This window comes from Schistocerca cancellata, chromosome 6, assembly GCF_023864275.1.
Source record: "Schistocerca cancellata isolate TAMUIC-IGC-003103 chromosome 6, iqSchCanc2.1, whole genome shotgun sequence".
Classification (NCBI taxonomy): Eukaryota; Metazoa; Arthropoda; class Insecta; order Orthoptera; family Acrididae; genus Schistocerca; species Schistocerca cancellata.
The window spans coordinates 677,370,373-677,397,562 of record NC_064631.1 but is presented as its reverse complement, the minus strand read 5'-3'; the positions used below and the strand labels follow the sequence as shown (position 1 = coordinate 677,397,562).

At 38.1% G+C, this 27,190-nt stretch overlaps 1 protein-coding gene across 2 annotated transcripts in view; it reads right to left on the bottom strand.

The window, feature by feature from the left end:
- LOC126191094 (uncharacterized) overlaps positions 1-27,190 on the bottom strand; it is an 86,495-nt gene that overhangs the window by 47,177 nt on the left and 12,128 nt on the right. For both annotated transcript variants that reach the window (XM_049931822.1, XM_049931821.1), the window contains exon 3: positions 11,747-11,990. In XM_049931822.1, coding sequence (XP_049787779.1) covers positions 11,747-11,990 — 244 coding nt within the window. The remainder of the gene's footprint in view (positions 1-11,746; positions 11,991-27,190) is intronic.

Below are 27,190 nucleotides of genomic sequence, written 5' to 3'. Positions count from 1 at the left end.
ATAGTCTTCTTGGTGCTTTTGACACATTTTCCTGTTGGCAGACACTTGTATGAGCACTGTGTTTTGTTCCTGTATAGCCGGCTGGGTGGCCAAGCGGTTCTAGGCGCTACAGTCTGGAATCGCGCGACCGCAGGTTCGAATCCTGCCTCGGGCCTGGATGTGTGTGATGTCCTTAGGTTAGTTAGGTTTAAGTAGTTCTAAGTTCTAGGGGACTGATGACCTCAGCAGTTAAGTCCCATAGTGCTCAGAGACATTTGTTCCTGTATATGGCGCATTTCCTTTGCAACTTAGGTTTTATTTTCGTTTTTCTCTCGTTCGTGTTTTATTGCTGCAGTATTATTCTGCATAGCGAGATACAGTAATATTCTTTGTTAGAGTATTGGTTCTTACTACTCAAAGTTACAAAAATGTAACCAAAAACTAAAACAATGAAAAAATCCCAGAATTCTAAAAAATTGCTGGGTTTTTCCTGGTTTTCTCCCGGATGAAAAAATTCCCAGGTTTTTCCCGGATCTCCCGGTTGTCCCGGGTCATACACACCCTGGGCCAACATAAGTAACTTAGAAGCAGATATCCTCAGAGTAGTCGAGCAAAAAGCAAGTCTTCCGGTCTAGACTGTCTACCAATTAGGTTCCTTTCCAAGTACAGTGATGCAGTAGCTCCGTACTTAACAATAATATACAACCGCTCACTCGACGAAAAATCTGAACCCACAGACAGGAAAGTTGCGCAGGTCACACCTACATTCAAGAAAGGCAATATGAGTAATGCACTAAATTACATGTCCATATCATTAAAGTCGATATGCAGCACGATTTTGGAACATATATTGTGTTTCAACCTTATGAATTCCCTCGAAAAGAAAGGTCTATTCACACACAGTCAACATGGATTTAGAAAACACTGTGCTTGTGAAACACAAGTAGCTCTTTACTCACACAGAGTGCTGAGTGCTGTTGGCGAGGGATTTCAAATTGATTCGATATTTCTACATTTCCAGAAGGCTTCCAACACCATACCTCACAAGCGGCTTGTAATCTAATTATGTGTGTATGAACATCATCTCAGTTATGCAATTGCATTTGTGACTTCCTGTCAGAGAGTTCACAGTTTGTAGTAATTGACGGCAAAGTCATCAAGTAAAACAGAAGTGATTTCCAGCATTCCCGAAGGTGTTGTTATGAGCCCTCTGTTGTTCCTTATCCATACGAACGAATTAGGAGGCAATCTGAGGAGCAGTCCTACATTGTTTCCAGATGACACTGTCATTTACCGCCTAGTAAAGTCGTCAGATGATCAAAATAAATTGCAAAAAGATTTAGAAGAGATATTTGTATTGTGCAAATTGGCAATTGACCCTAAACAATATGAAGTGTAACATCATCCACAAGAGTGTTAAAAGGATTCTATTAAGCTTCGGTTACCTGATAAATCAATCCGTTAAGCTTCAGTTACACAATGAAACAATCAAATCTAAAAGGTCGTAAATTCAACTAAATACCTAGGAATTACAATTAAAAACAATTTAAATTGGAAGGAACACACACAAAATGTTGCGGGGAAGGTGAACGAAAGACAGCATTTTATTGGCAGAACACATAGAAGATTAAACAGATCTTCTAATGAGACTGCCTACACTACGTATGTCCACCCTATTTTGGAGTTTTGGAATACTGCTGTAGGGTGAGGGATCCTTACCAGATAGGGCTAACAGAGTACATCGAGAAGGACAAACGTTTTGTATTATTGAGAAATAATGGAGACAGTGTCGTGCACATGATATACACTTTGCATTGGATGTCATTAAAACACAGGCATTTCTCACTGCGACGGGATATTTTAATGAAATTTCAATCACCAACGTTTTCCTTTGAATACAAAAATATTTTGTTGATGCCAACCTACATAGGGAGAAATGATCACCATAATAAAATATGGGAAATCAGAGCTCGCATAGAAAGATATAGGTGGCCATTTTTTCTATGCGCAGTTTGAGAGTGGAGTAATAGAGAATTAGTGTGAAGGTGGCATGATGGACCCTCTGCCGGCCACTTACATGTGATTTTTCATGTAGTTGTAGATGTAAGTGTAGATACTGCAACCTACAGCCTTCTGAATCTGCTAACTGTCTTTATCTCTTGGTCTCCCTCTACAATTTTTACCCCAACACTCCCCTCTAATACTAAATCTGCTACTTTAAGGGGGGATGTAATGGATTTTGGCCCAAAAAATCAATTTTTCAAACATAGTATTTGCTTGATCTACACAGTTTAATCTATGTTGTGTGTGAATTTTATCATGATAGCAGCTTTAGAAACGCCTTTAAATTATTAAACTGATTAACTCTGCACTGGCAGTCACTCCCACCTTTCTCGACATTTGGGAAACTGCTTGTTTCAGTGGAATTTTTGTCAGTGAGAAGGCTATTTTCTTTCGCTATCTTTGGCTGACATCTATTTCTCTGAATGACGTCTATATCTTTGTCTCAAAACTTCCTTGCATGTGGTTTATTTATGTTTTGACAATACTAACACACATTAGTAGGTGGAAGGCTGTATTTATAAACTTTACGTGGAAGTCAAGATTTATGCATAATGGGTGGTGGAAAAACTGTGTTTAGGAAATGGAGGCTTCATGGAAATAGGTTTACCAACAAAAAAGAGGAATCAGCTCGAAATGAAAAACATTAGCTCTCAGCTTCAGCATCAAAACTTGGAACAGGAGAATTGTACAGGTGCATGAATTATGTTGATATGGATTCCACGGGATTCAGACTTCTTGATTTACAGCTTCTCTGCCAGGCTATAAGTTTTCATGTTCGTGGTTAGCTATAAAATATGGAATGCATGATTGTTGTTGAAGAAAGAAGAGTAGGAATAGCTTGTGATTTTAAATTAATTTGTAATTTGTGTGACTATGAATTTTCATTTTCCTCCTCCAAAAAAACTGACACTGGTAACTATGAAAGCAATTTTAGGTTAGCATATGCTCTGAGATGCCTTGGACAGGGCAGGAAAGGAGGTAATTTATTGTGTGGTTTTCTGAACATGCCTGCTCCTTATGCAAAGTCCGAAAAAATAAATAAAGAAATATCTGAAAGCAGTGGATGAATTTGTTGAAATAAACCAAAAAGAAACGGATCCAGGGGTAGATATTCATGACAGTGAAGCTCCTACAAATGTTACTGACCTGTGTGTGTGTGTAGATGGGACCTAGATGAAGAGGGGTCACACATCTCTGTATGGAGTTGCGTCTGTTATTGGTACTGACTCAGGTAAAGTTTTAGATGTAGGAATTATGTCTAAATACTGTCACCAGTGTGCAACAAGGAAAATGTCCAACAATGAAGACAGTGAGAAACTGTGGCAAGAAAAGCATGCAGTAGCAGTATCTAAAATTATAGTGGCTCAAGTGGGGGCATGGAGGTTGCAGCAGTTGTGAGGATGTTCTCCACATCTGAGGACTAGTATGGTGTTAGATATACTAAATACCTTGGTGATGGGACTCCTCTTTGTTCAAAGCTGTGACAGATAAAAATCCGTACAATACAACAATATAAAAGTTGGAATGTGTTGGCTACATCCAAAATAGGCTTGGTGGTAGGCTTCGTCGCTTGCTGAAAGAGAAGAAAGGTGAAGTACTTGAGGATGGTAAACCACTAGGAGGAAAAGGCTGGTGTACTCTGAAAGAAATTGATTCTCTTCAGTTATTTTATGGGAGAGCTATCAGGAAAAACACACATAATTTAGAGGCAATGAGGCGTACTGTGTGGGCAATTTTTTTCCACAAGCTATCCACTGACCAAACGAAAATTCACAATCTGTGTCCGAAAGATGATTGGTGTAAGTCAAACAACAGAAATGAGATGTATTCACATAAACATTCATCACCAGAACCTGTTATGAAAGCAATTAAGCCCACATTCAGGTTTATTGCAAACCCTGATTTATTGAGGAAGTGTCTTCACAGGAAGACACAAAATGCAAATGAAAGCCTCAATAATTTAATTTGGATTACATGCTCAGAAAGGACATTCTGTGGACTTGAAGTATTCAAAATATATGTCTATGATGCAGTTTTATGTTACAATAATGGAAATAATGGCAGAATTGAAGTGCTGAAGAGAGTTGGTATACATCCTGGCGTGTTTACAACAAAAGCATTTTACACCATCGACAAGAGCAGGGTCAAGAAAGCTAACAGATCAGTGTCTTACCTGCAAATACAGGCCCAGCAGATTCAAAGAGGAGAGAAGAGAAACCTGGAGGATGAGGAGTATCAGTGTGGCAGATTTTAAAATTGAGGTAAGCTTATGAGAAGAAAATCTTTGAACCTCATTTTCTTTGTTTTACATTTTTTTCCCAAAAAGTATACGTGCTATAAAAAGTATATGTGCTAATGCTATGAAATCTTCAGGAACTGTTCACAATGTGTTTCTGTCTCACTGGAACCAGTAAATACGAGATCCTGCGAATACATTCTGATTTTTAGATGACTGTTTGTAGAAAAAAAGTTAATTTTGGATGTGCAAAATTAAAAACTGTTAATGATACAATTTGTACCATAAATTTATAATCAGTGGTCTTATAACCTTTTCAGGACACTAAAAGAAGATTTTCAGATTAATTGCATGACTAGAATTTGAGTTATGGCTTTTTATAAAAAAAGACAGTAAAAAATTAAAAATTAAAATTTCTGGCAAAATATTAATACTACACATTTTATTGTATTTTTCCATTAAAACATAGCTCTTTTGCTTTACACATGCAAAATTTTAGATTTGTACATTAATAAATATGGCTGTAATGATTTTTTTAAATAAATGTTTACATTTTTCGTTACATCCCCCCCCCTAAGTTTCTCCTACTCCTATTCCCTTAGAACAACCTGATTTAATTTGATTACATTCCATTATGCTTGTTTCGCTTTTGTTGATGTTCATCTTATATCCTCCTTTCAAGAGACTGCCCACTCCATTCAACTACTCTTCCAAGTCCTTTGCTATCTCTGACAGAATTACAATATCACTGGTACACCTCCAACTTTTTATTTCTTCTCCCTGAAATTTAATTCCTACTCCAAACCTTTCTTTTGTTTCTTTTACTGCTAGTTCAATGTACAGACTGAATAACATCAGGGATACACTACAGTCCTTTCTCACTCCCTTTTCAACCACTCCCTCCTTTTCATGCCCCTCAGCTCTTGTAACTGCTGTCTGGTTTCTGTACGAGTTGTAAATAGAATCCCACTCCCTGAATTTTACCCCTGCTATCTCCAGTATTTCAAAGAGAGTATTCCAGTCAACACTGTCAAAAGTTTTCAGAGTCTACAAATGCTATACATGTAGGTTTGTCTTTTCCTCACCCATCCTGTAAGAGAAGTTGTAGGGTCAGTATTCCCTCACTTGTTCCTATATTTCTGGAATCCAAACTGAATTTCCCTGAGGTTAGCTTCTACCAGTTTTCCAATTGTTCTGCAAAGAATTTGTGTTAGTGCTTTGCAACCATGACATATGAAACTGATAATTCGACCATTTTCAAATCTGTCAACAACTGCTTTCTTTGGAATTGGAATTATATTCTTCTTGAAGTCTGGGGGTATTTCACCTGTCTCCTACATCTTGCACACCAGCTGGATGGGTTTCGTCATGGCTGGCTCTCCCAAGGCTATCAGTAATTCTGATGGAATATTGTCTACTCCCAGGGGCTTGTAACAACTTAGATCTTTCAGAGCTTTGTTGAATTCTTCTCAAAGTATCATATCCCCCATTTCATCTTCATCTACGTCCACTTCCCTTCCTATAATATTGCGCTTTCAAGTTCATCTCCCTTGTAGAGACACTCTACATTCATTTCAGCTTTCCCTTCTTTGCTTAGGACTGGTTTACTATCCAAGCTCTTGATATTCATACAGCTGCTTCCCATTTCCCCAAAGGCCTCTTTAATTTTCCTGTAGGTGGTATTTATCTTTCCCCTAGTGAAACACTTCTAAATCCTTAAATTTCTCATCTAAGCATCCTGCTTGGCAATTTTGCATTTCCTGTCAATCTCATTTTTTAAACATTTGTATTCCCTTTCGCCTGCTTCATTTTCTGCATTTTTTTTAATTTTCTCATTTCATCAATTAAATTCAATATCTTATGTGTTATCCATGGATTTTTTACTAGGCCTTGTGTTCCTACCTATTCAATCCTCTGCTGCCTACACTATTTCATCTCTTAAACTACCCATTTGTCTTCCACTGTATTCCTTTCCCCTGTTCTACTCAACCACTGCCTAATGCTTCCTCTGAAACTCTCCACAACCTCTGGTTCTTTCAACTTATCCAGGTCCCATCTTCTTAATTTCCTACCTTTTTGCAATTTCTTTAGTTTTAATCTACATTTCATAACCAATAAAATTGTGGCCATAGTCCACATCTGCCCCTGGAAATGTCTTACAATTTAAAACCTGGTTCCTGAATCTCTGTCTTACCATTATATAATCAGTCTGAAACCTTCCGGTGGCTCCAGGTCTCTTCCAAGTATACAACTTTCTTTTATGAGTCTTAAACAAAGTGTTAGCAACAATTAAATTATGCTCTAAACAAAATTCTACCAGGCTCCTTCCTCTTCATTCCTTTCCCCCAGTCCATATTCACTTGCTATTTTTCTTTCTCTTCCTTTTCCTACAGTCAAATTCCAGTCCCCATCACAATTAAATTTTTGTCTCCTTTAACTACATGAATAATTTTTTACCTTATCATACATTTCTTCAATCTCTTCTTCATCTGCAGAGCTAGTTGGCATATTAAATTGTACTTTTCTTATTCGTTATTAAGCCAACTCCTGCAGTACCCCTATTGGACTTTGTATTTATACCCCCGTATTCATCTGACCAGAAGTCCTGTTCCTTCTCTCACCAAACTTCGCTAATTTCCACATCTAACTTCAACCTATCCAAAATACCTATCTGCCCAATTAAGGGATCTAACATTCCACACTCCAATCTGTAAAATGCCAATTATGTGTCTTCTGATGATAACACCCCAACAGGAGATCTGAAAGGGGGACTATTTTACCTCTTGAATATTTTATCCAAGAGCCCTTCGGGAAAAATTATGGCTGTAGTTTGCCCTTGCTTTCAGCCGTTCACAGTACCGTTTATGTTACAAGGCTACATCAGTCAATCACCCCAGACTGTTGCCCCTGCAACAACTGAAAAGACTGCTGCTCCTCTTCAGGAACCACATGTACGTCTGGCCTCACAACAGATATCCCTCCATTGTGGTTGCACCTACAATACGGCTATTTGCATCACTGAGGCATGAAAGCCAACCCACTGAAGGCAAGGTCAATGGTTCATGGGGGGGGGGGGGGGGGGGGGGGTTGGGATACTGGCAAGATGGTAATATATCCATCTACAGCTGCTGTAGCCCCTTCACTGGAGATTTCCAGCCATTAATGTCTTTTGATGCAGGAGTAGCATCTCACTGGAGATTTCCAGCCACAAATGTCTTTTGATGCAGGAAAACCTGGAACAGATGCCAAATGTGACGAATGAGAGGGATATTCAAACAACTCATACTTGGCCCACTTCTCACGTATTTTTCCATCCAGGTAGTATAGAAGAATAATGTAGTACTTGCATTACTGTTTTGCCATTAATGAGAAAATCAAATAGAATGATCCCTTTTGTATTGCAGAAAACTCAAGCCTCAATCTTTCTGGTCAATAAATTTTTTTTTTTTTTAGTTCAGTGCCATCAGTCTCTGACTCAGTGTTTTCTTTGTAGTTTCATTTGTTGTATGTACTGACACACCCGTGTTTCATCCACAAAAACAAATCTGCACACAAAATCAATTAGATTCTGTTTTAAAATGGTCCAAACTTGGCCAAGAAGTTCATTCTACGTCTGCTTTCAGTCAGTATTGAACAAATATGCACACATTTCATTCAAAACCCTCTCCTCACATAAACGTACCATGCTCTTTCTTCTGATATGGCTAGGGCTGCAACTTATTTCACACTATTTTAATCACATACTGTCCAATAGTATATTGTGACTCTTCTTGATGTTTTCATAACTAATTTCTATGTTGCTATACAGAAACCATACCAGCAAGCACAACACCCAGGCTGTCCAATTGTAGGCCCGAGCTCTCTGCCTGAACTCAGAAGGCAGTAAGTTTTGTTACATGAGTATAAAAAGATACCGGACAACCTCAAGCTTCTCACTCAGGATTATATCCCTAAAATACGTTTGACATGCTACAATACACACAATCAGCACTAAAAACTTCTCAATGAAGGATTTAATATACCTCATAAACAGAGCAAATATGGATTACCATAGACCACCAGGAGGACAAATCAACCTAACATCAGCATTAATCCAGCATGTTTTGGTTTGCCTCGCTGTACTTAACAGAATCCACACAAACCAAAGTGTATGCAAGAACTTTCTTCTCAAATAGAAAAAAAGTGCTTGACTCATCTTCCAGTTGAGTTCAGACATCCTCAGAGATCCAACACATCATACAGGAGTGTAGTGTAACATCATACCCAGGCAACACAAAGGATTTCCTGGCACTGATGTCTGTTGCTGTTGTGTAGATTGAGAAATTAAATTTCAATGTTTTAAGTATTCCTCCCTTAAGCTATTGTACAATATACGTATTATATTTTCCATTAGGACAACTGTTTTATATTTATAAAATAATGTATAATAATACTGTGTGTTCAACCATATGCTAAATAAATAATAAGTTACTAATTCATATTATATGCCAATAAATGACTTAGCAGATAGTATTAATTGCAATCTTTGACTTATTGCAGATGATACAATCACCTGTGAGGAAACATTATGCAATGAAAATTGCAGTTGTATTAAGTCAAACTTACAAGTACACACATGCTCCAGTCACTTTCTTGTGACCACTGCCTATGTTTGATGTCAAACTGTAATAACCACTCAAAGATGGCAGCACTAACAGTGGTGGGTATATAAAGAGGGTCAGGAGGATGTGGAACACAGTGCAGTTGACGCTGTAATGTGCAAATGGAGTGATTTATCTGACGTCCAAACGGGCAAGATCATTGGCTTTTGGGTCAAGGGTGAAAGTATTTCCAAAATGTGCATGGCAAAATGTCACTATCCAAAACCGTGGCCGAGGCAACTGTGGTCCACCACAGGCAAATATGACAGGGGTGAACAATGGCTGTGGAGATGTGTACGTGTGAAAATGAGTGCTACTGTTGAGGAACTGACCTCCCAGATGAACCAAGGGGCTGTCAACAGTGTCTCCTCAACGACTATTCAGTGAATGTTGCTGCATATGGGCCACCACAACAGGTGCCTTGTACATGCACCCATCCTGACTACTGTCCATCATGACAACAGCTGGAATTGGCACACCAATACCAAAACTGGATTCACTGACTGGTGACAAGTGGCCCTTTCAGATGAATCATGTTTTATGCTCCATTGGACAAATGGCTGTTGATTTGTATGGCCTTGCAACACTTGTCCGAAGGGTTCAGGGCAGAGGACAGAGCATTATGGTTTGGGGAATGTTTCTGTGGCGTTCCCTGGGTGATCTCATTATCCTGGAACGCACAGTGGATCAACACATGTATGCATCTATCCTTGGGGACCATGTCCATCCCTACATGCAATTTTCTCTTCCTCAGCATGATGGCATCTACCAGGAGGAAAATGCAATGTATCATATAGCTCACAGTGTGCATGCATGGTTTGAAGAGCACGGACCAGTTTACTGTATTCCCTGGGCCACCTAATTCCCCATATTTTAACCCAATGGGAATTTGTGGAACCACCACGATTGGGCTGTATGTGCCATAAATGCTTAACTAAGAAATCTAGCACAAATGGCCACAGCACTAGAGTCGGCATGGCTACACATGCCTTTGGTTCCTTCAAGAACCTCACTGACACTCTTCCTGCATGTTGTACAATGGTCTGCACTGCAAAAAGTGGTTATTCAAGCTTTTGAGAGGTGGTCCAATTAATGTGACTAGACAGTGTATAACCTGGTACAAATAACTCAAGTAACTCTTAATACAGGAAAATACAGGGCTATTACAAATGATTGAAGCGATTTCATAAATTCACTGTAGCTCCATTCATTGACATATGGTCACGACACACTACAGATACGTAGAAATACTCATAAAGTTTTGTTCGGCTGAAACCGCACTTCAGGTTTCTGTCGTCAGAGCGCTCGAGAGCGCAGTGAGACAAAATGGCGACAGGAGCCGAGAAAGCGGATGTCGTGCTTGAAATGCACTCACATCAGTCAGTCATAACAGTGCAACGACACTTCAGGACGAAGTTCAACAAAGATCCACCAACTGCTAACTCCATTCGGCGATGGTATGCGCAGTTTAAAGCTTCTGGATGCCTCTGTGAGGGGAAATCAACGGGTCGGCCTGCAGTGAGCGAAGAAACGGTTGAACGCGTCCGGGCAAGTTTCACGCGTAGCCCGCGGAAAATTGGCTCATGCCACAACTGGAGACCGACAGCGCCGACTTCATCTTTCAACAGGATGGTGCTCCACCGCACTTCCATCATGATGTTCGGCATTTCTTAAACAGGAGATTGGAAAACCGAAGGATCGGTCGTGGTGGAGATCATGATCAGCAATTCATGTCATGGCCTCCACGCTCTCCCGACTTAACCCCATGCGATTTCTTTCTGTGGGGTTATGTGAGAGATTCAGTGTTTAAACCTCCTGTACCAAGAAACGTGCCAGAACTGCGAGCTCGCATCAACGATGCTTTCGAACTCATTGATGGGGACATGCTGCGCCGAGTGTGGGAGGAACTTGATTATCGGCTTGATGTCTGCCGAATCACTAAAGGGGCACATATCGAACATTTGGGAATGCCTAAAAAAGCTTTTTGAGTTTTTGTAAGTGTGTGCAAAGCATTGTGAAAATATCTCAAATAATAAAGTTATTGTGAAATCGCTTCAATCATTTGTAATAACCCTGTATATTGTGTGCTTTAGGAGGTGTGAATTTCAAAAGTTACGAATGTAGCTCATTATGCACTGAAGAAGAAGAAGAAAACACGAAGTGAAAAAATGCATTAAGAGTTAGTTGCATTTATACCAGGACAATATATACTTACAAGAAGTGTAAAAATGTATTAGAGTTTGGCTTCATCATTACTGAGATATAAATGAAGTATGTAACACCATACAAATATTTGGAAATTATAATGTACAGAGGCACAAGGTGGAAATACCAAATAGGATCAGTTGTGGATAAAGTACATGACAGGCTGTGAATTATTAGTAGAATATTGCGAAGCTGCAGACTGTGTATGGAATAGACTGTTTACAAAACATTTGTATGGTTTTTCTGAAATTTCAAGTGTGTAGGATACTATTAGTTCGGATTAACAGGGGAATCATGCTTATACGATGAAGATTGAAAGAAATAGTTATGGATCTGTTTGCCTTGCAAGGCAGTGTCATTGCAATACCAGAAATTTCAACTGGCTGACACTTGGTAATTGGCAAAGCTCTCCTGGAAAAAAATTGGACTATCTGAATTGTGACAGCACAAGCAACCATAGCAGTATCTGCAGTTACTATAATTTGATTTCTATTATGTCTGTGTTTTTTTTATTGTTATATTATTTGCTGCAGTTTAAAATCTGTTCTTGATACATTAATTCCAGCCAGAACTGATGGCTTTTATTAAAAGTAATAACAAATATTTTCTATTACTACCTCACCTTTCCTCATCCAACTAGCTAGCCATTTTGTGAGTGAAGAAACTCGGTTGGGGTACATGTGAATGAAGCGAGCATAAACAAAGCCATCTGATGCCTGCTGGACTCCTCGGATGAGGTCTTCGTGTGTAGCTCCAGCAAAAGATCTAGACAACAGGTATTCCGGAAGAGGGGCAGCTTCTGCTCTTAACCTTGTCCTGACTGCATCCTTCACTCTCTCAAGTGAGTATGGGATGTTGAACACCAGCTGGAAAGTAATAGTTTCTAAATTATACAGCAGTTTTCAATAAGCACATATAAACCACACACACACACACACACACACACACACACACAGTGCTGTGTGATCATTAATATAGTCAGAACCAAACAGAACTGGCCACATATTTGTGAACACATGAAAGTATAAGAATACTAGTGCAAGATACTCATTAAAATGATCAGGAACTACATAGAAAACATTATGTTTCAATCATGCTGACCAACAAGTAGACTTCAGAAGTGAATACCACAGAGTGGACCATGTCCAAAATACGAATGAAGCAATGAGTATGAATTACCATTTTACATCAACATCTATACTTCACAAGCCGCTATACTGACTGCTGGAGGAGTGTATTTCTGTTTCTTCTTCCAAATTTGAATGGTGTATGGGATGGACAATGGTCGGTTATTCTCCTTATATCCCCCAATTTTCAAGTCCTGATAATATCACGAGATGTACATTAGTGGAAATATATTGCCTGAGACTTATCAAAATGTACACTCAGAGAACGTTAACAGCAAATCTCTGTGACTCTCAAAACGTCCCTGTGCAGCATCTAATACCAGAGTTGGATGAGCAAATTTGTGACACTGCTGTGCTTCTGAAATGAACCTGTGATTAAGCACACCTTTCGCCTTTGAATTTGTTCTATTTTTCACATCCAGTAAGGATCTCAGGAAGACAAGCAATTCTCAAGAACTGGTTAAGCAAGTGTTTTGGAAGCTCCCTCTTCTGTGTGTGAATTTCCTTAGGATATCAGTCAACAATTTGCTTTACCTGTAACTAATTTCATGTGGATGTTACGCTATTCCAAATGTTTATTCCTGATATTTTATGACATTTGTTATTTCCAGTGACCAAAACACTGTAATTGAACAATACTATGTTTTCCATCTTTTTACGTGTAATACGTTACATTTATTTATGTTGGCAGTCAGCTGGAAATCCTGAAAACAAGTGTCAATTCTCTGCAGGTCTTTATTGGAATTTCCCAACAATTTTATGGTATTCTGACTTCCGTGTATGTAATGTCGTCTTCTGCAAATGACCTTAAGGGGATTCTTATGTTATCCATGGTTATATTGTATTACTCTTAAACTCTGTGAGCAGTGAATGAATTTATAAGATCACTTGGGTCATTCCTAAAACATTTCTAAACCTTCTTTGGTTTTCTGATAACACTGTAGTTTTGGCAATTACAATTTTTACTTAATAGAGCATCACTGAGTACTTGCATGTATCTCAATGTACTAAACTTCTCGAACAAAAAGTATTTTGCAGTGACCTTTTTCGTGTGAAGACGAGTCTTGGAGAGAGACAAAACCAGTAATTAAATAAAATTATTGTACGATCAAGACAGACAACTACCCCACAAAAGATTAATAGAGGAAGCCTAAAAATAGGTCTCAAAGTCAATACTAATAAGATTAATTTGATGTATAGTCAGAGGAGGAGAAGGACAAGTAGTATGAAAATACAGACTGGGAGAAAGGAATGAAAGAGGAAGCTCCTTGGTAAGATTCTGCACAAAACGTAATTTAATCATCACTAACACTTGGTTTAAGAATCATGAAAGAAGGTTGTATGTGTGGGGAGACACAGGTATGTTTCTGACTGATTATCTAATGGTAAGACAGAGATTTAAATACCAGATTTTAGATTGTAAGACACTTCTAAGTGCAAATGTGGGCTCTTACCACAATTTATTGGTTGTGAACTGCAGATTAAAACTGATGAATTTGGAAAAAAAAATAGAACAATAAGAAGATGGGACCTGGATAAGCTGGAAGAACCAGGGCGTTTTAGAGGGAGCACTAGGCAACAACTTACTGCAAGAGAGGAAAGGAATACAATAAAAGACAAATGGATAGCTTTGAGAGATGAAATTGTGAAGGCAGCAGAGGATCAAACAGGTAAATAGACAACACTTAATAGAAATCGTGGTATATCACAGGGGTTACTGAAGTTAACTGCTGAACAGAGAAAACATAAAAATTCAGCAAATGAACCAGGCAATACAAGGGAATACAGACTCTATAAGATAGGATCTGCAGAAGGTGCACTATGGTTAAGCAGGATTGGCTAGAGGACAAATGCAAGGCTACTGAACTAGGAATAACTATGGGAAAGATAGATATCACCTCTAGGATAATTAAAGTGGCCTTTGAAGAAAAGAAAAGCAGCTCTATGAATATCAAGGTCTCAGATGGAAAACCAGTTCTACGCAAAGAAGGGAAAGATGGAAGGAGTATATAGAAAGACTATGTAAGGGAAATGAATCTGAAGGAAACATTATAGAAAGGGAAGAGGTAATAGATGAGGGTGAGATGGGAAATATACAGTAAGAAGAATTTGACAGAGCACTCACAGACCTAAGCCAAAACAAGGACCCTGGAGTAGACAAAATACCCCCAGAACTATTGATATCAATGGGAGAGTCTGCCATGATAAAAGTATTACAGCTGGTGTGCAAGATGTATCTGGCAGGTGAAATACCCTCTGACTTCAAGGTGATCAAGGTAATACCAATCCCAGAGAAAGCAGGTGCTGACGTGTGAATATTACCGAACTATGAGTTTTATAAGTCATGGTTGCAAAATATTGACATAAATTATCTACAGAAGAATGGGAATACTGATAGAAGCATACCTCGGAGAATATCAGTTTGGGTTCTGGAAAAAGGTAGGAACAGGCAAAGCAATACTGACCCAATGGCTTCTCTTAGGAGACAAGTTAAAGAAAGACAAACCTATTTTGTGTAGCATTTGTCGACTTAGAGAAAGCTTTTAGCAAAGTTGATGTGAATACTCTCTTTGTAATTCTGAAGGTTGTTGTTGTTGTTGTTGTTGTTGTTGTTGCGGTCTTCAGTCCAGAGACTGGTTTGATGCAGCTCTCCATGCTACTCTATCCTGTGCAAGTTTCTTCATCTCCCAGTACCTACTGCAACCTACATCCTTCTGAATCTGCTTAATGTATTCATCTCTTGGTCTCCCTCTACAATTTTTACCCTCCATGCTCCCCTCCAATGCTAAATTTGTGATCCCTTCATGACTCAGAACATGTCCTACCAACCGGTCCCTTCTTCTCGTCAAGTTGTGCTACAAACTTCTCTTCTCCCCAATTCTATTCAGTACCTCCTCATGAGTTATGTGATCTACCCATCTTTCTCCAGCATTCTTCTGTAGCATCACATTTCAAAAGCTTCTATTCTCTTCTTGTCCAAACTATTTACCGTCCATGTTTCACTTCCATACATGGCTACACTCCATACAAATACTTTCAGGAATGACTTCCTGACACTTAAATCTATACTCGATGTTAACAAATTTCTCTTCTTCAGAAATGTTTTCCTTGCCATTGCCAGTCTACATTTTATATCCTCTCTGCTTCGACCATCATCAGTTATTTTGCTCCCCAAATAGCAAAACTCCTTTACTACTTTAAGTGTCTCATTTCCTAATCTAATACCCTAAACATCACCCGACTTAGTTCGACTACATTCCATTATCCTCGTTTTGCTTTTGTTGATGTTCATCTTATATCCTCCCTTCAAGACACCATCCATTCCGTTCAACTGCTCTTCCAAGGCCTTTGCTGTCTCTGACAGAATTACAATGTCATCGGCGAACCTCAAAGTTTTTATTTCTTCTCCATGGATTTTAATACCTACACCGAATTTTTCTTTTGTTTCCTTTACTGCTTGCTCAATATACAGATTGAATAACGTCAGGGAGAGGCTACAACCCTGTCTTACTCCCTACCCAACCACTGCTTCCCTTTCATGTCCCTCGAGTCTTATAACTGCCTTCTGGTTTCTGTACAAATTGTAAATAGCCTTTCGCTCCCTGTATTTTACCCCTGCCACCTTTAGAATTTAAAAAAAGAGTATTCCAGTCAACATTGTCAAAAGCTTTCTCTAAGTCTACAAATGCTAGAAATGTAGGTTTGCCTTTCCTTAATCTAGCTTCTAAGATAAGTTGTGGGGTCAGTATTGCCTCACGTGTTCCAATATTTCTACGGAATCCAAACTGATCTTCCCCGAGGTCGGCTTCTACTAGTTTTTCCATTCGTCTGTAAAGAATTCGTGTTAGTATTTTGCAGCTGTGGCTTATTAAACTGATTGTTCAGTAATTTTCACATCTGTCAACACCTGCTTTCTTTGGGATTGGAATTATTATATTCTTCTTGAAGTCTGAGGGTATTTCACCTGTTTCATACATCTTGCTCACCAGATGGTAGAGTTTTGTCAGGACTGGCTCTCCCAAGGCCGTCAGTAGTTCCAATGGAATGTTGTCTACTCCGGGGGCCTTGTTTCGCCTCAGGTCTTTCAGTGCTCTGTCAAACTGTTCACGCAGTATCGTATCTCCCATTTCATCTTCATCTACATCCTCTTCCATTTCCATAATATTGTCCTCAGGTACATCGCCCTTGTATAGACACTCTATATACTCCTTCCACCTTTCTGCTTTCCCTTCTTAGCTTAGAACTGGGTTTCCATCTGAGCTCTTGATGTTCATACAAGTGGTTCTCTTATCTCCAAAGGTCTCTTTAATTTTCCTGTAGGCAGTATCTATCTTATCCCTAGTGAGATAAGCCTCTACATCCTTACATTTGTCCTCTAGCCATCCCTGCTTAGCCATTTTGCACTTCCTGTCGATCTCATTTTTGAGACGTTTGTATTCCTTTCTGCCTGCTTCATTTACTGCATTTTTATATTTTCTCCTTTCATCAATTAAATTCAATATTTCTTCTGTTACCCAAGGATTTCTACTAACCCTCATCTTTTTACCTACTTGATCCTCTGCTGCCTTCACTACTTCATCCCTCAAAGCTACCCATTCTTCTTCTACTGTATTTCTTTCCCCCATTCCTGTCAATTGTTCCCTTATGCTCTCCCTGAAACTCTGTACAACCTCTGGTTCTTTCAGTTTATCCAGGTCCCATCTCCTTCAATTCCCACCTTTTTGCAGTTTTTTCAGTTTTAATCTACAGGTCATAACCAATAGATTGTGGTCAGAGTCCACATCTGCCCCTGGAAATGTCTTACAATTTAAAACCTGGTTCCTAAATCTCTGTCTTACCATTATATAATCTATCTGATACCTTTTAGTATCTCCAGGGTTCTTCCATGTATACAACCTTCTTTCATGATTCTTGAACCAAGTGTTAGCTATGATTAAGTTGTGCTCTGTGCAAAATTCTACCAGGCGGCTTCCTCTTTCATTTCTTAGCCCCAATCCATATTCACCTGCTACGTTTCCTTCTCTCCCTTTTCCTACACTCGAATTCCAGTCACCCATGACTATTAAATTTTCGTCTCCCTTCACTATCTGAATAATTTCTTTTATTTCATCATACATTTCTTCAATTTCCTCGTCATCTGCAGAGCTAGTTGGCATATAAACTTGTACTACTGTAGTAGGTGTGGGCTTCGTATCTATCTTGGCCACAATAATGCATTCACTATGCTGTTTGTAGTAGCTTACCGGCATCCCTATTTTCCTATTCATTATTAAAGCTACTCCTGCATTACCCCTATTTGACTTTGTGTTTATAACCCTGTAGGCACCTGACCAGAAGTCTTGTTCCTCCTGCCACCGAAATTCACTAATTCCCACTATATCTAACTTTAACCTATCCATTTCCCTTTTTAAATTTTCTGACCTACCTGCCCGATTAAGGGATCTGACATTCCACGCTCCGATCCGTAGAACGCCAGTTTTCTTTCTCCTGATAACGACATCCTCTTGAGTAGTCCCCGCCCGGAGATCCGAATGGGGGACTATTTTACCTCCGGAATATTTTACCCAAGAGGATGCCATCATCATTTAATCATACAGTAAAGCTGCATGCCCCCGGGAAAAATTACAGCCGTAGTTTCCCCTTGCTTTCAGCGGTTCGCAGTACCAGCACAGCAAGGCCGTTTTGGTTATTGTTACAAGGCCAGATCAGTCAATCATCCAGACTGTTGCCCCTGCAACTACTGAAAAGGCTGCTGCCCCTCTTCAGGAACCACACGTTTGTCTGGCCTCTCAACAGATACCCCTCCGTTGTGGTTGTACCTACGGTATGGCTATCTGTATCGCTGAGGCACGCAAGCCTCCCCACCAACGGCAAGGTCCATGGTTCATGGGGGGGTAATAGTTGTAAAATACAGGAAGCAAAAGGCTATATACAACCTGTACAGAAACCAAGTAACATTTATAGGAGTCGAAGGGCTTGAAGAAGAAGCAGTGGTTGAGATGGAAGTGAGTTAGAGTTGTAGCCTATATCTGATTTTATTCACTCTGTATATTTTATAAGCAGTAAGTGAAGCTAAAGAAAAATTTGGAGACAGAATTAAAGTTTAGGGAGAAGATTTAAAAACTTTGAGATTTCCCAATGACATTGCAGTTCTGTTGGTGACAGCAAAGGACTTGGAAGAACAATTGAATGAAATGGACAGTGTCTTGAAAGGAGGTTATAAGACGAACATTAACAAAAGTAATACAAAGGTAATGAATGTAGTTGAATTAAGTCATGTGATGCTGAGGAAATTAGATTAGTAAATATACACTAAAGGTGGTACAAGAGTTTTTATGTTTGGGCAGTAAAACAACAAATCTTGAATGCTTGGAGCTCTGCAGCTTTCAGATATTAATTAAAAGACATCTTCTATACATCATGAGCTGCACTAGAAATGTTTTTTCTTTCCAAAACCGTTTTTCAGGTTTTTAACCTAATCTCAGTGGCATCTGGTACAGAGGAACAAACAACTGCATGTGCAAAGATTTCTGCAAAATGATAACTGTACACATATAGTAGTAATATAATTCCACCTACATTATGCACTTCTGCAGCAATGACATACTTGTCAGTTAATGTGACAGAATCTAAAATATGTCCTACAAGATAGTACATAGTTCGTCATTTACATTATTACTATCAAATTTTAGGCAGTCACGATTCTTGTTAATGTCTGACATAGTCGTCATATAGAGTAAACATGGCACTGACAGGACAGGGAGTCTATATTACCTATTTTTTGTTATTTCTAAGATCATATTTATATATTTTGGGACATGCATTCATATAATTATGTGAATTACAATTTTTGACAATTGGCGTGTGAAGGTAGAATATACAAAAGGTATAAGACTGCAAAATAATCCAACATATCTTACCAAATTAGACAATGTTTACAACCTGGATGTAGACTCCAAACCAAAATTATTCAGTTAAAACACTGTTGAAATTTTATGTACACATCTTATTCCGTAACTCTGTTTGTTCATTAAGTATGTTGTCTCGTTGTTTGTCATATGTCTGTACATTTCAATTTCTTCTTCACCACAAATCTGGCTTTTTCCGTTTTGTGGAGAATGGTGATGTTTTTGTTAACATCATTAGCGGAATATTTTCTTACTGAATGCTCAGGGATTGGCTTCCCTAACATTAGTATGTTCTCTAAATCTTGTTTTTAAGTTTCTCCCTGTTTGCTCAACATAAAATTTATCACTATCATTACATGTCACTTTATACACCCCTGATATAATATATATTTGCCTCTTATTGACATTGTGTATAAGATGTGGTTTTACATTTCTCTCTGTTGTGGAGCCGATTTTGAGGTTAGTTTCTCAAAACAAATGACTAATTTTTGTCAGAAATGTGGCCCCAGTATGATAAGGTTATAAACATATATTTTTTACTTGCTTCCTTTTTCTGATGTAATCTGATTTCTGCTCTTACTATGTTCTTCCTGTTTTTTGTGTATAATTTCATAACTGGGTGTTTTGGGTCACAGCCACTGCCTAAAATTTGATAGTACAAATGGTTTAATTCATACTTAACTGGAAGAATGCATAAAGTTGAAATAAGTGGTTCATGTAATGTTAAAACAACAGCTGATTCCTCAAACTGGGGGGCTATCAAGTACGGGTTCAAACAGGGTTCAGTCTTAGGTCCTTTACTGTTCTTGATATACATTAATGACTTATCATTCCACATTGATGAAGATGCAAAGTTAGTTCTTTTTGCTGATGATACAAGTATAGTAATAACATCCTAAAACCAAGAACTAAGTAATGTAATTGTAAATGATGTTTTTCACAAAATTCTCAGCAAACAGACTCTCTTTAAATTTTGATAAAACACAGTATAGACAGTTCCGTACAGTAAATGGCACAACTCCAGTAATAAATATAGACTTTGAATGGAAGTCTGTAGCTAAGGCAGAATTTTCAAAATTTTTAGGAGTGTCCATTGATGAGAGGTTAAACTGGAAGCAACACATTGTTGGTCTGCTGAAACGTCTGAGTTCAGCTACATATGCTATTAGGGTTATTGCAAATTTTGGTGATAAGAATCTCAGTAAATTAGCTTACTATGCCTACTTTCATTCACTGCTTTCGTATGGCATCATATTCTGGGTTAATTCACCGTTGAGTAGAAAAATATTCATTGCTCAAAAACGTGTAATCAGAATAATTGCTGGAGCCCACCCACGGTCATCCTGCAGACATCTATTTAAGGATCTAGGGATCCTCACAGTAACCTCACAGTATATATATTCACTTATGAAATTTGTTGTTAATAATCCAACCCAGTTCAAAAGTAATAGCAGTGTGCATAGCTATAACACCAGGAGAAAGGATGATCTTCACTATGCAGGGTTAAATCTGACTTTGGCACAGAAAGGGGTAAATTATGCTGCCACAAAAGACTTTGGTCACCTACCAAACAGCATCAAAAGCCTGACAGATAGCCAACTAACATTTAAAAATAAATTAAAAGAATTTCTAGATGACAACTCCTTCTACTCATTGGCTGAATTTTTAGATATAAATTAAGGGGGGGGGGGGAGGGGAGGGGAACAACAACTTAAACATTAGTGTCATGCAATATTTTGTGTAATGTAATATCTTGTACAGACATCTTTTATTAACCTGACACGTTCCACATCATTACGAAGTGTCGTATTCATGATCTATGGAACAAGTATTAATCTAATCTAATGTACAAGACAAACTGTGTACTATGTTATAGGACATACTTCAGGTCCTATCATAGTAAATGACAAGCACGTCATTGCTATAGAAGCACATAATGTAAGAAGACTTATATTAGGCTAACTGCTATATATAAGCTGCTGAGAGAAAAAGTGGTATAACTCAATTTTTCCCACTTCCGAGAAATGAAAGGGTTTGCATTTTGTTTAGTGTAAATACACGCTTTAAAATACTTCTTGGCTATTTTGATGAAATTTACAAATTACAATTATGTTTACTACAGACATTTTAGTTATTTGTACCTTAAATTCCTTTTTATAGTCCATAAAAGTTGGAGTACCAATTTTCCTCACAGAAATTTATTCATAGTGAAAGGTAAAGTGGTATAAATTACTCTTCTTATAAACATATTGGTGAAGTTGAATACCTGAGAAGAAATATGCTGGCTTTTAATCCCCATAATTGCAGTTTATTTATAAAACATAAACGTAATGTGATACAGTAAATGTGAGTCTGCACTTATTGCTAACATTATGCACTTTTCTCACAAAAATTGAGTTAAAATAATTGCAATATTGTTGTTAATTACTATAATGTTATCTACTGAGTCCGTTCAACAGTTCAGCAGTGTGTTCATCTATGGATTATAAATAAACTGTAGTTTCTAAATGTCAAAATTTCTTAAAATGTAATTCTTGTTGAGCTTCATAATGGAGCATGTCAATTTACTCGGTTCCACCGTCAAATCATCTTCCTCTGCCAAAGGGTCAACAGGTCCAAGTCCAGATTCCTTAGCCAAACTTGCAGTTGTCAGTTGGTTGAAGAAAGCATAGTGCACCAGAGGGATGTATGAGAGAAGTGTCATCATGTTTTCCCTTTTTGGCTCCGAGTGCCACGTAGCATAGTTGAGAGAGATGTGTTTTATGGATCACGTATTTAATGTGAACATCACTGCTTGATTTGTGTAGGCTTTATTCTAGACTTCAACATGAAGTACAAACTCCCCCTATAAAGACAATTTCTGCTTTAATAACACTTGGGATATTACAAATCTAAAGAAAGAAAACATTGCTAATACTTACTAGCACTGTTACAATGCCTTTTTGATTTTAGAGCATAAATAAATAAAAACGCAAAACAACACAAAATAAGGCCACATGGCCTTTCCACATGACTTACACCACTATTCCCGTGAACACCCTACACTCTGGCGTGAGAGGAAGAATGCATTTGGAGCTCTCAAGTGGTTCCGGTGGGAGTTATCATTACACCAGTTCTCATATGCACAGTTATCATTTTGCAGAAATCGATCCACATACAGTTGTTTGTTCCTCTGTATCAAATACCACTGAGGATAGGTTATAAGCCTGAAAACTGGTTTAGAAAAATAAAACATATCTAGTGCAGCTCATGGTGTATAGAAGATGTCTTTTAATAAAACAACAAATGATGGCAGAACTAGAGGCAATACAAAATGTGTATTGGTGATGGCAAGAAAACAGTTCCTGAAGAAGAGAATTTTTTTTATCATTAAGCTTCTGAATGGTTTGAAGCAGCTCATCACGAATTCCTCTCCTGTGCCAACTTTTTCATTTCAGAGTAACACTTGCAGCCTACATCCTCAATATTTTACTGAATGTCTCCAATCTCTGTCTTCTTCAACAGTTTTTATCCTCTACATTGCCCTCTAATACCACAGATGTTATTCCCTGATGTCTTAGCAGATTTCCCTTCTACGTATCAGTTTTTTCCCCCATATATTCCTTTCCTCGCTGACTCTGCAGAGAACCTCCTGATTCCTTACCTTATCAATCCTCCTAATTTTCAACATTCTTCTGTAATATGACATCTCAAATGCTTCAATTCTATTCTGTGTCAGTTTTTCCACTGTCCAAGTTTCATTACCAAACAATGGTGTGCTCCAAACGTACATCCTCAGAGATTTCTTCTCCGAATTAAGGCCTATTTTTGATACTATTAGACTTCTCCTAGCTAGGAATGCTCTTTTTGCCAGCGCTGGACTGTTTTTTATGCCCTCCTTGCTCCATCCATTACAGGTTAATTTGGTGCCTAGGTATCGGAATTCCTTAGCTTCATCTACTTTATGATCCACAATTCTTTTGTTAAGTTTCTCGCTGTTGCTGTTTCTGCTACTTCTCACTACTTTTGTCTTTCTTTGATTTACTCTGTATCCATATCCTGCACACATTAAACTGTTCACTCCATTCAGAACATCCTACAATTCTTCTTCACTTTCATTGAGGATAGAAATGTCATTAGCGAATCTTATCATAGATTTTCTAGCACCCTGAATTTTAATCCAACTCTTAAACATTTCTGTCATCGATTTTTCGATGTATAGCTTGAACAGTAGGGGCTTTTTAATCTGAGTGCTTCATTCTTGTTTTCCTTTCTAACACCTGTGATTGCTCTTTTTACAGCTGTCCACTCCTCTTCAGATGACTGCCTACTTAGGCACTCATTATCGCAATATCTATGCCCTCTGAAAACTTTGAGTGTATCTCTTCATTTCTTAGTATTCCCATATTCCACTTATTTGCACACTGGTTTTTACTGACTAGTCTCTTAAACTTCCGCCTACTCTTCATCAATATGAAACTGTGATCTGAATCTATATCTTCTCCTGGGTATGCTTTTTATTCAAATCTCTGATTTTGGACTCTCTGTGTGACCATGACGTAATCTATCTTCCTACATCTCCTGGCCTGTCCGAAGTATACCTCCTCCTCTTGACCTACTATAAAGAATAAATCAGGCACTTTGGACAAATTCTATTTTAGTGTGGTCTACGCTAAATTCAGAACTGTCAATGTCCCTAGGTGAGTGATGTCCTACATAAAATCCCACCCTCCCAAACAAGCATTACTTCACTGCCTACTGAAACTACAAAATATGCCTCTCCTGCTTTCAGTCCAGCACTTATGAATCTTTCCCCTATGGATGACCCAGATGCAAACATATACTCACCACCTCTTACTGGAGTCTTGTGATAGATATTTACTATACAATTAAGGGTGGGGCACAGCAAAAACAGTCCTGACATTTATCAGCTGTTCTGCAACTAATGTCTAGTATTCTAAGTAAGCATGGAAACCAACTGGCTGTGTACACATGAACAGCCACCATTCTTCTTGCACTGTCCAAGGTCTTAGAAAATATACGCTATGACCAGCTAACAAACTGGCTAACTACAAACAACCTACTAAACAAGTATCAATCAGGTTCCCATAAACACTGCAACACAACATCTGCCTTAATATAGGTAACAGATGAGGTGAAACTTGCCGTGGATGCCTCTTAGACACCAACAAAGCCTTTGACACTGTTAATTTCAACATTTTGCTTGCCAAACATAGCAGCATAAATTTCTCACCAAATGCAGTGCAAAGGTTTTGCTCATACCTGACATCTCACCAGCAATGCATCATGTCTGACAACATAAAGTCATAATGAAGGAAGGCAGTATCAAGTATCCCCCAGAATTCAGTATTGGGGTCCTATACACTTTTTTCATTAAGCATAAATGATGTGTCATCAGTTTTGTCCTACTGCAAATACCACATGTATGATGCATCTAAGTGCAAGACCAGCAAATCTGAAGACAGTTATTGAGAATCTCAATACTGACCTATGTGCACTATCAAAATAGGTGTAGGATACAGGGTTACAGCTCTACGCATCCAAAACCCAAGTGCCATTGATTGGTCATTCTAGGTTCATTAGCCAAAAATATCATGAATCCCTACAATCTTTAACCTGAATGGGACAAATACCAACTTCCCTCCTAAGAAGTCTAAGAGAAGATGAAAATCTACACTGGACTGAGCACGTAACTGCATGTGCAAGATGGCATCAGCATCTCTCCACGCCTTACAAAAATATGAAACGCTATTCCTTCTTGACCCAAAAAGAAACTTGTACAAACCCTTATACTTCCAGTGCAGTTGAAGTACCTTCATAGCAAAATATATTTTCATATGTTTCATTGTTAATAATAAGGCTGTTATCAGCAGCTGAGTCCAAATGCAATTCATTTTAGGAACTCAGTAATAATTATACAAACACAATACCTCTGATTACATTATAATTTTTGCAGTCCTGAAGTAATGTATTTTGTTACCACTAGTCTTCTCTCTTCGAAACAGGTGTTTTCTCACCTCAATTAATAGGAATAATTTTTTTATGTCAGAAATAAGTAGACAGTTTTATAACACGTAATAACAAATTAATTATAAACCTAATGCTTGTTTCTCTCCTTGAAACCAAATGGGCAAGTGCAGTACCACGTATCACATTCAACTCAAATTATCCCATGTTAATAGATCTTTGACAGTGAGCCAGATTGAAGTAGGTGAAAATGTGATGTATTTTTAAGATTCCATTCCTATAATGTGTTCACTTAAATCCAACAACAAAAAAGTTTGTTTCACGTTGAAAATTTGAGAAAGACACTGGGAAATGCATTTTTGTAAACTTTCCATATACTGTCTTAAAAAGTTTTTGCCACAAAGAAATCTAGGATGAAAACATTATGCATCACTTCCAGAAGACATTGATGCCACCTCTAACGTAGTACACAGAATAGCTTGCGAATATGAGCAAGCTGAATGAAATGTAAAATTACACATCTGTTCCATGGAGGAGTTGGTAACTCTGCTCTGAGCCTCTACATACTCCAGTTCAAAGTGTTAATCCTAAAACAATTCTGATCAGACTATAATAGTACATGAATTTGGTACAGTTATGACAAAAGCAATAATTTAATGTGCTGTGTTTCATTCCTCTCCTGTATCTTTTCAATACAGACCTGTATTGATATAACGCATCCTGCAGATACGCAAATCATATTTCAACATATATTCCTCTGCCTTTCTTTCTTTCTTAGCAGTTAAAGAGAAAAAGTTTCAAGAGGTATATGATTCACAGCAAAACTTTGTTCAATAATTATCATCATGGATAAATTACACTAGTAAAGAAAAGGTATTCTGGAGATAAACTGCACAATGAGAGTGAGTGATGAAACTTGAAACTGCAGGGCATATATTCTACAATTAATGATTTACTTGGTGAAATGATGAATAACTAAATGAAACATAGATGACATTTGGCTTACAATTACACACAGAAATAAAGTATTTGGAATTGTTTTGTTATTCATGCACTGTTCAGTAATTATAATAATTCACAACTCAAATCCTACTTTGAATCTATTGAGTGATTCATATCAGTAGCATATAAGGAGCACTCTTCTTCACTCGTGCTGCAATTTCCAGAAACCATATATACGCTGCAGTTATCCAAAAAATGCACTAATCAAAGACCTGTACCTTATTTCTAAATTAGTACTACATACTGAAGTAAAATTTGACAATACGCAATGCATACTAATTTATAATTAAAAAGTCAATCTATCAACATGTGACAATGTGGGTATTCAGTAGCAGGAACCTCATTACAGTCAACCCAAGATAATGTGATATGAATACCGTTTTTGGACTTTTTTTCATAATTGGTATTATTAAGTATAAAATTACTAACCATCAAAACCTGTCATTGTTCCTATATCAAATTCCATATATCTCAGCAATATTTTGTGGAATAAGGGCATATCATCCATCTTAAGAGCAAATTATTTTTTGAACCCTTTGCAAACTTCCCATCAAGAATAGTTTACTAATTTTCATAACATAAACATTACACTGAGGTGGACAAAGTCATGGGACAGCGAAAAGCACACATACACATGGCGGTAGTATTGTGCACACATTGGCAAAGCTGTCATTTGTACTCAGGAAATTCATGTGAAGAGGTTTCCGACGTGACTATTGCCGCATGACAGGGATTACAGACTTTGAGTGCAGAACAGTAGATGGAGCTAGATGCAATAGATATTCCATTTTGGAAATCATTAGGGAATTCACTACTCTGAGATCCTCAAGGTCAAGAGTGTGCTGAGGATACCAAATTTCAGGCATCACCTCTCACCACAGACAATGAAATTGCCTACAGCCTTCAATTAATAACGGAGAGCAGCAGCATTTGTGTAGCATTGTCAGTGCTAACAGGCATGCAACACTGTGTGAAATAACCACAGAAATCAATGTGGAACATTCGATGTACATTTCTGTTAGGACAGTGCTGCAAAATTTGGTGTTAATGGGCTATGGCAGC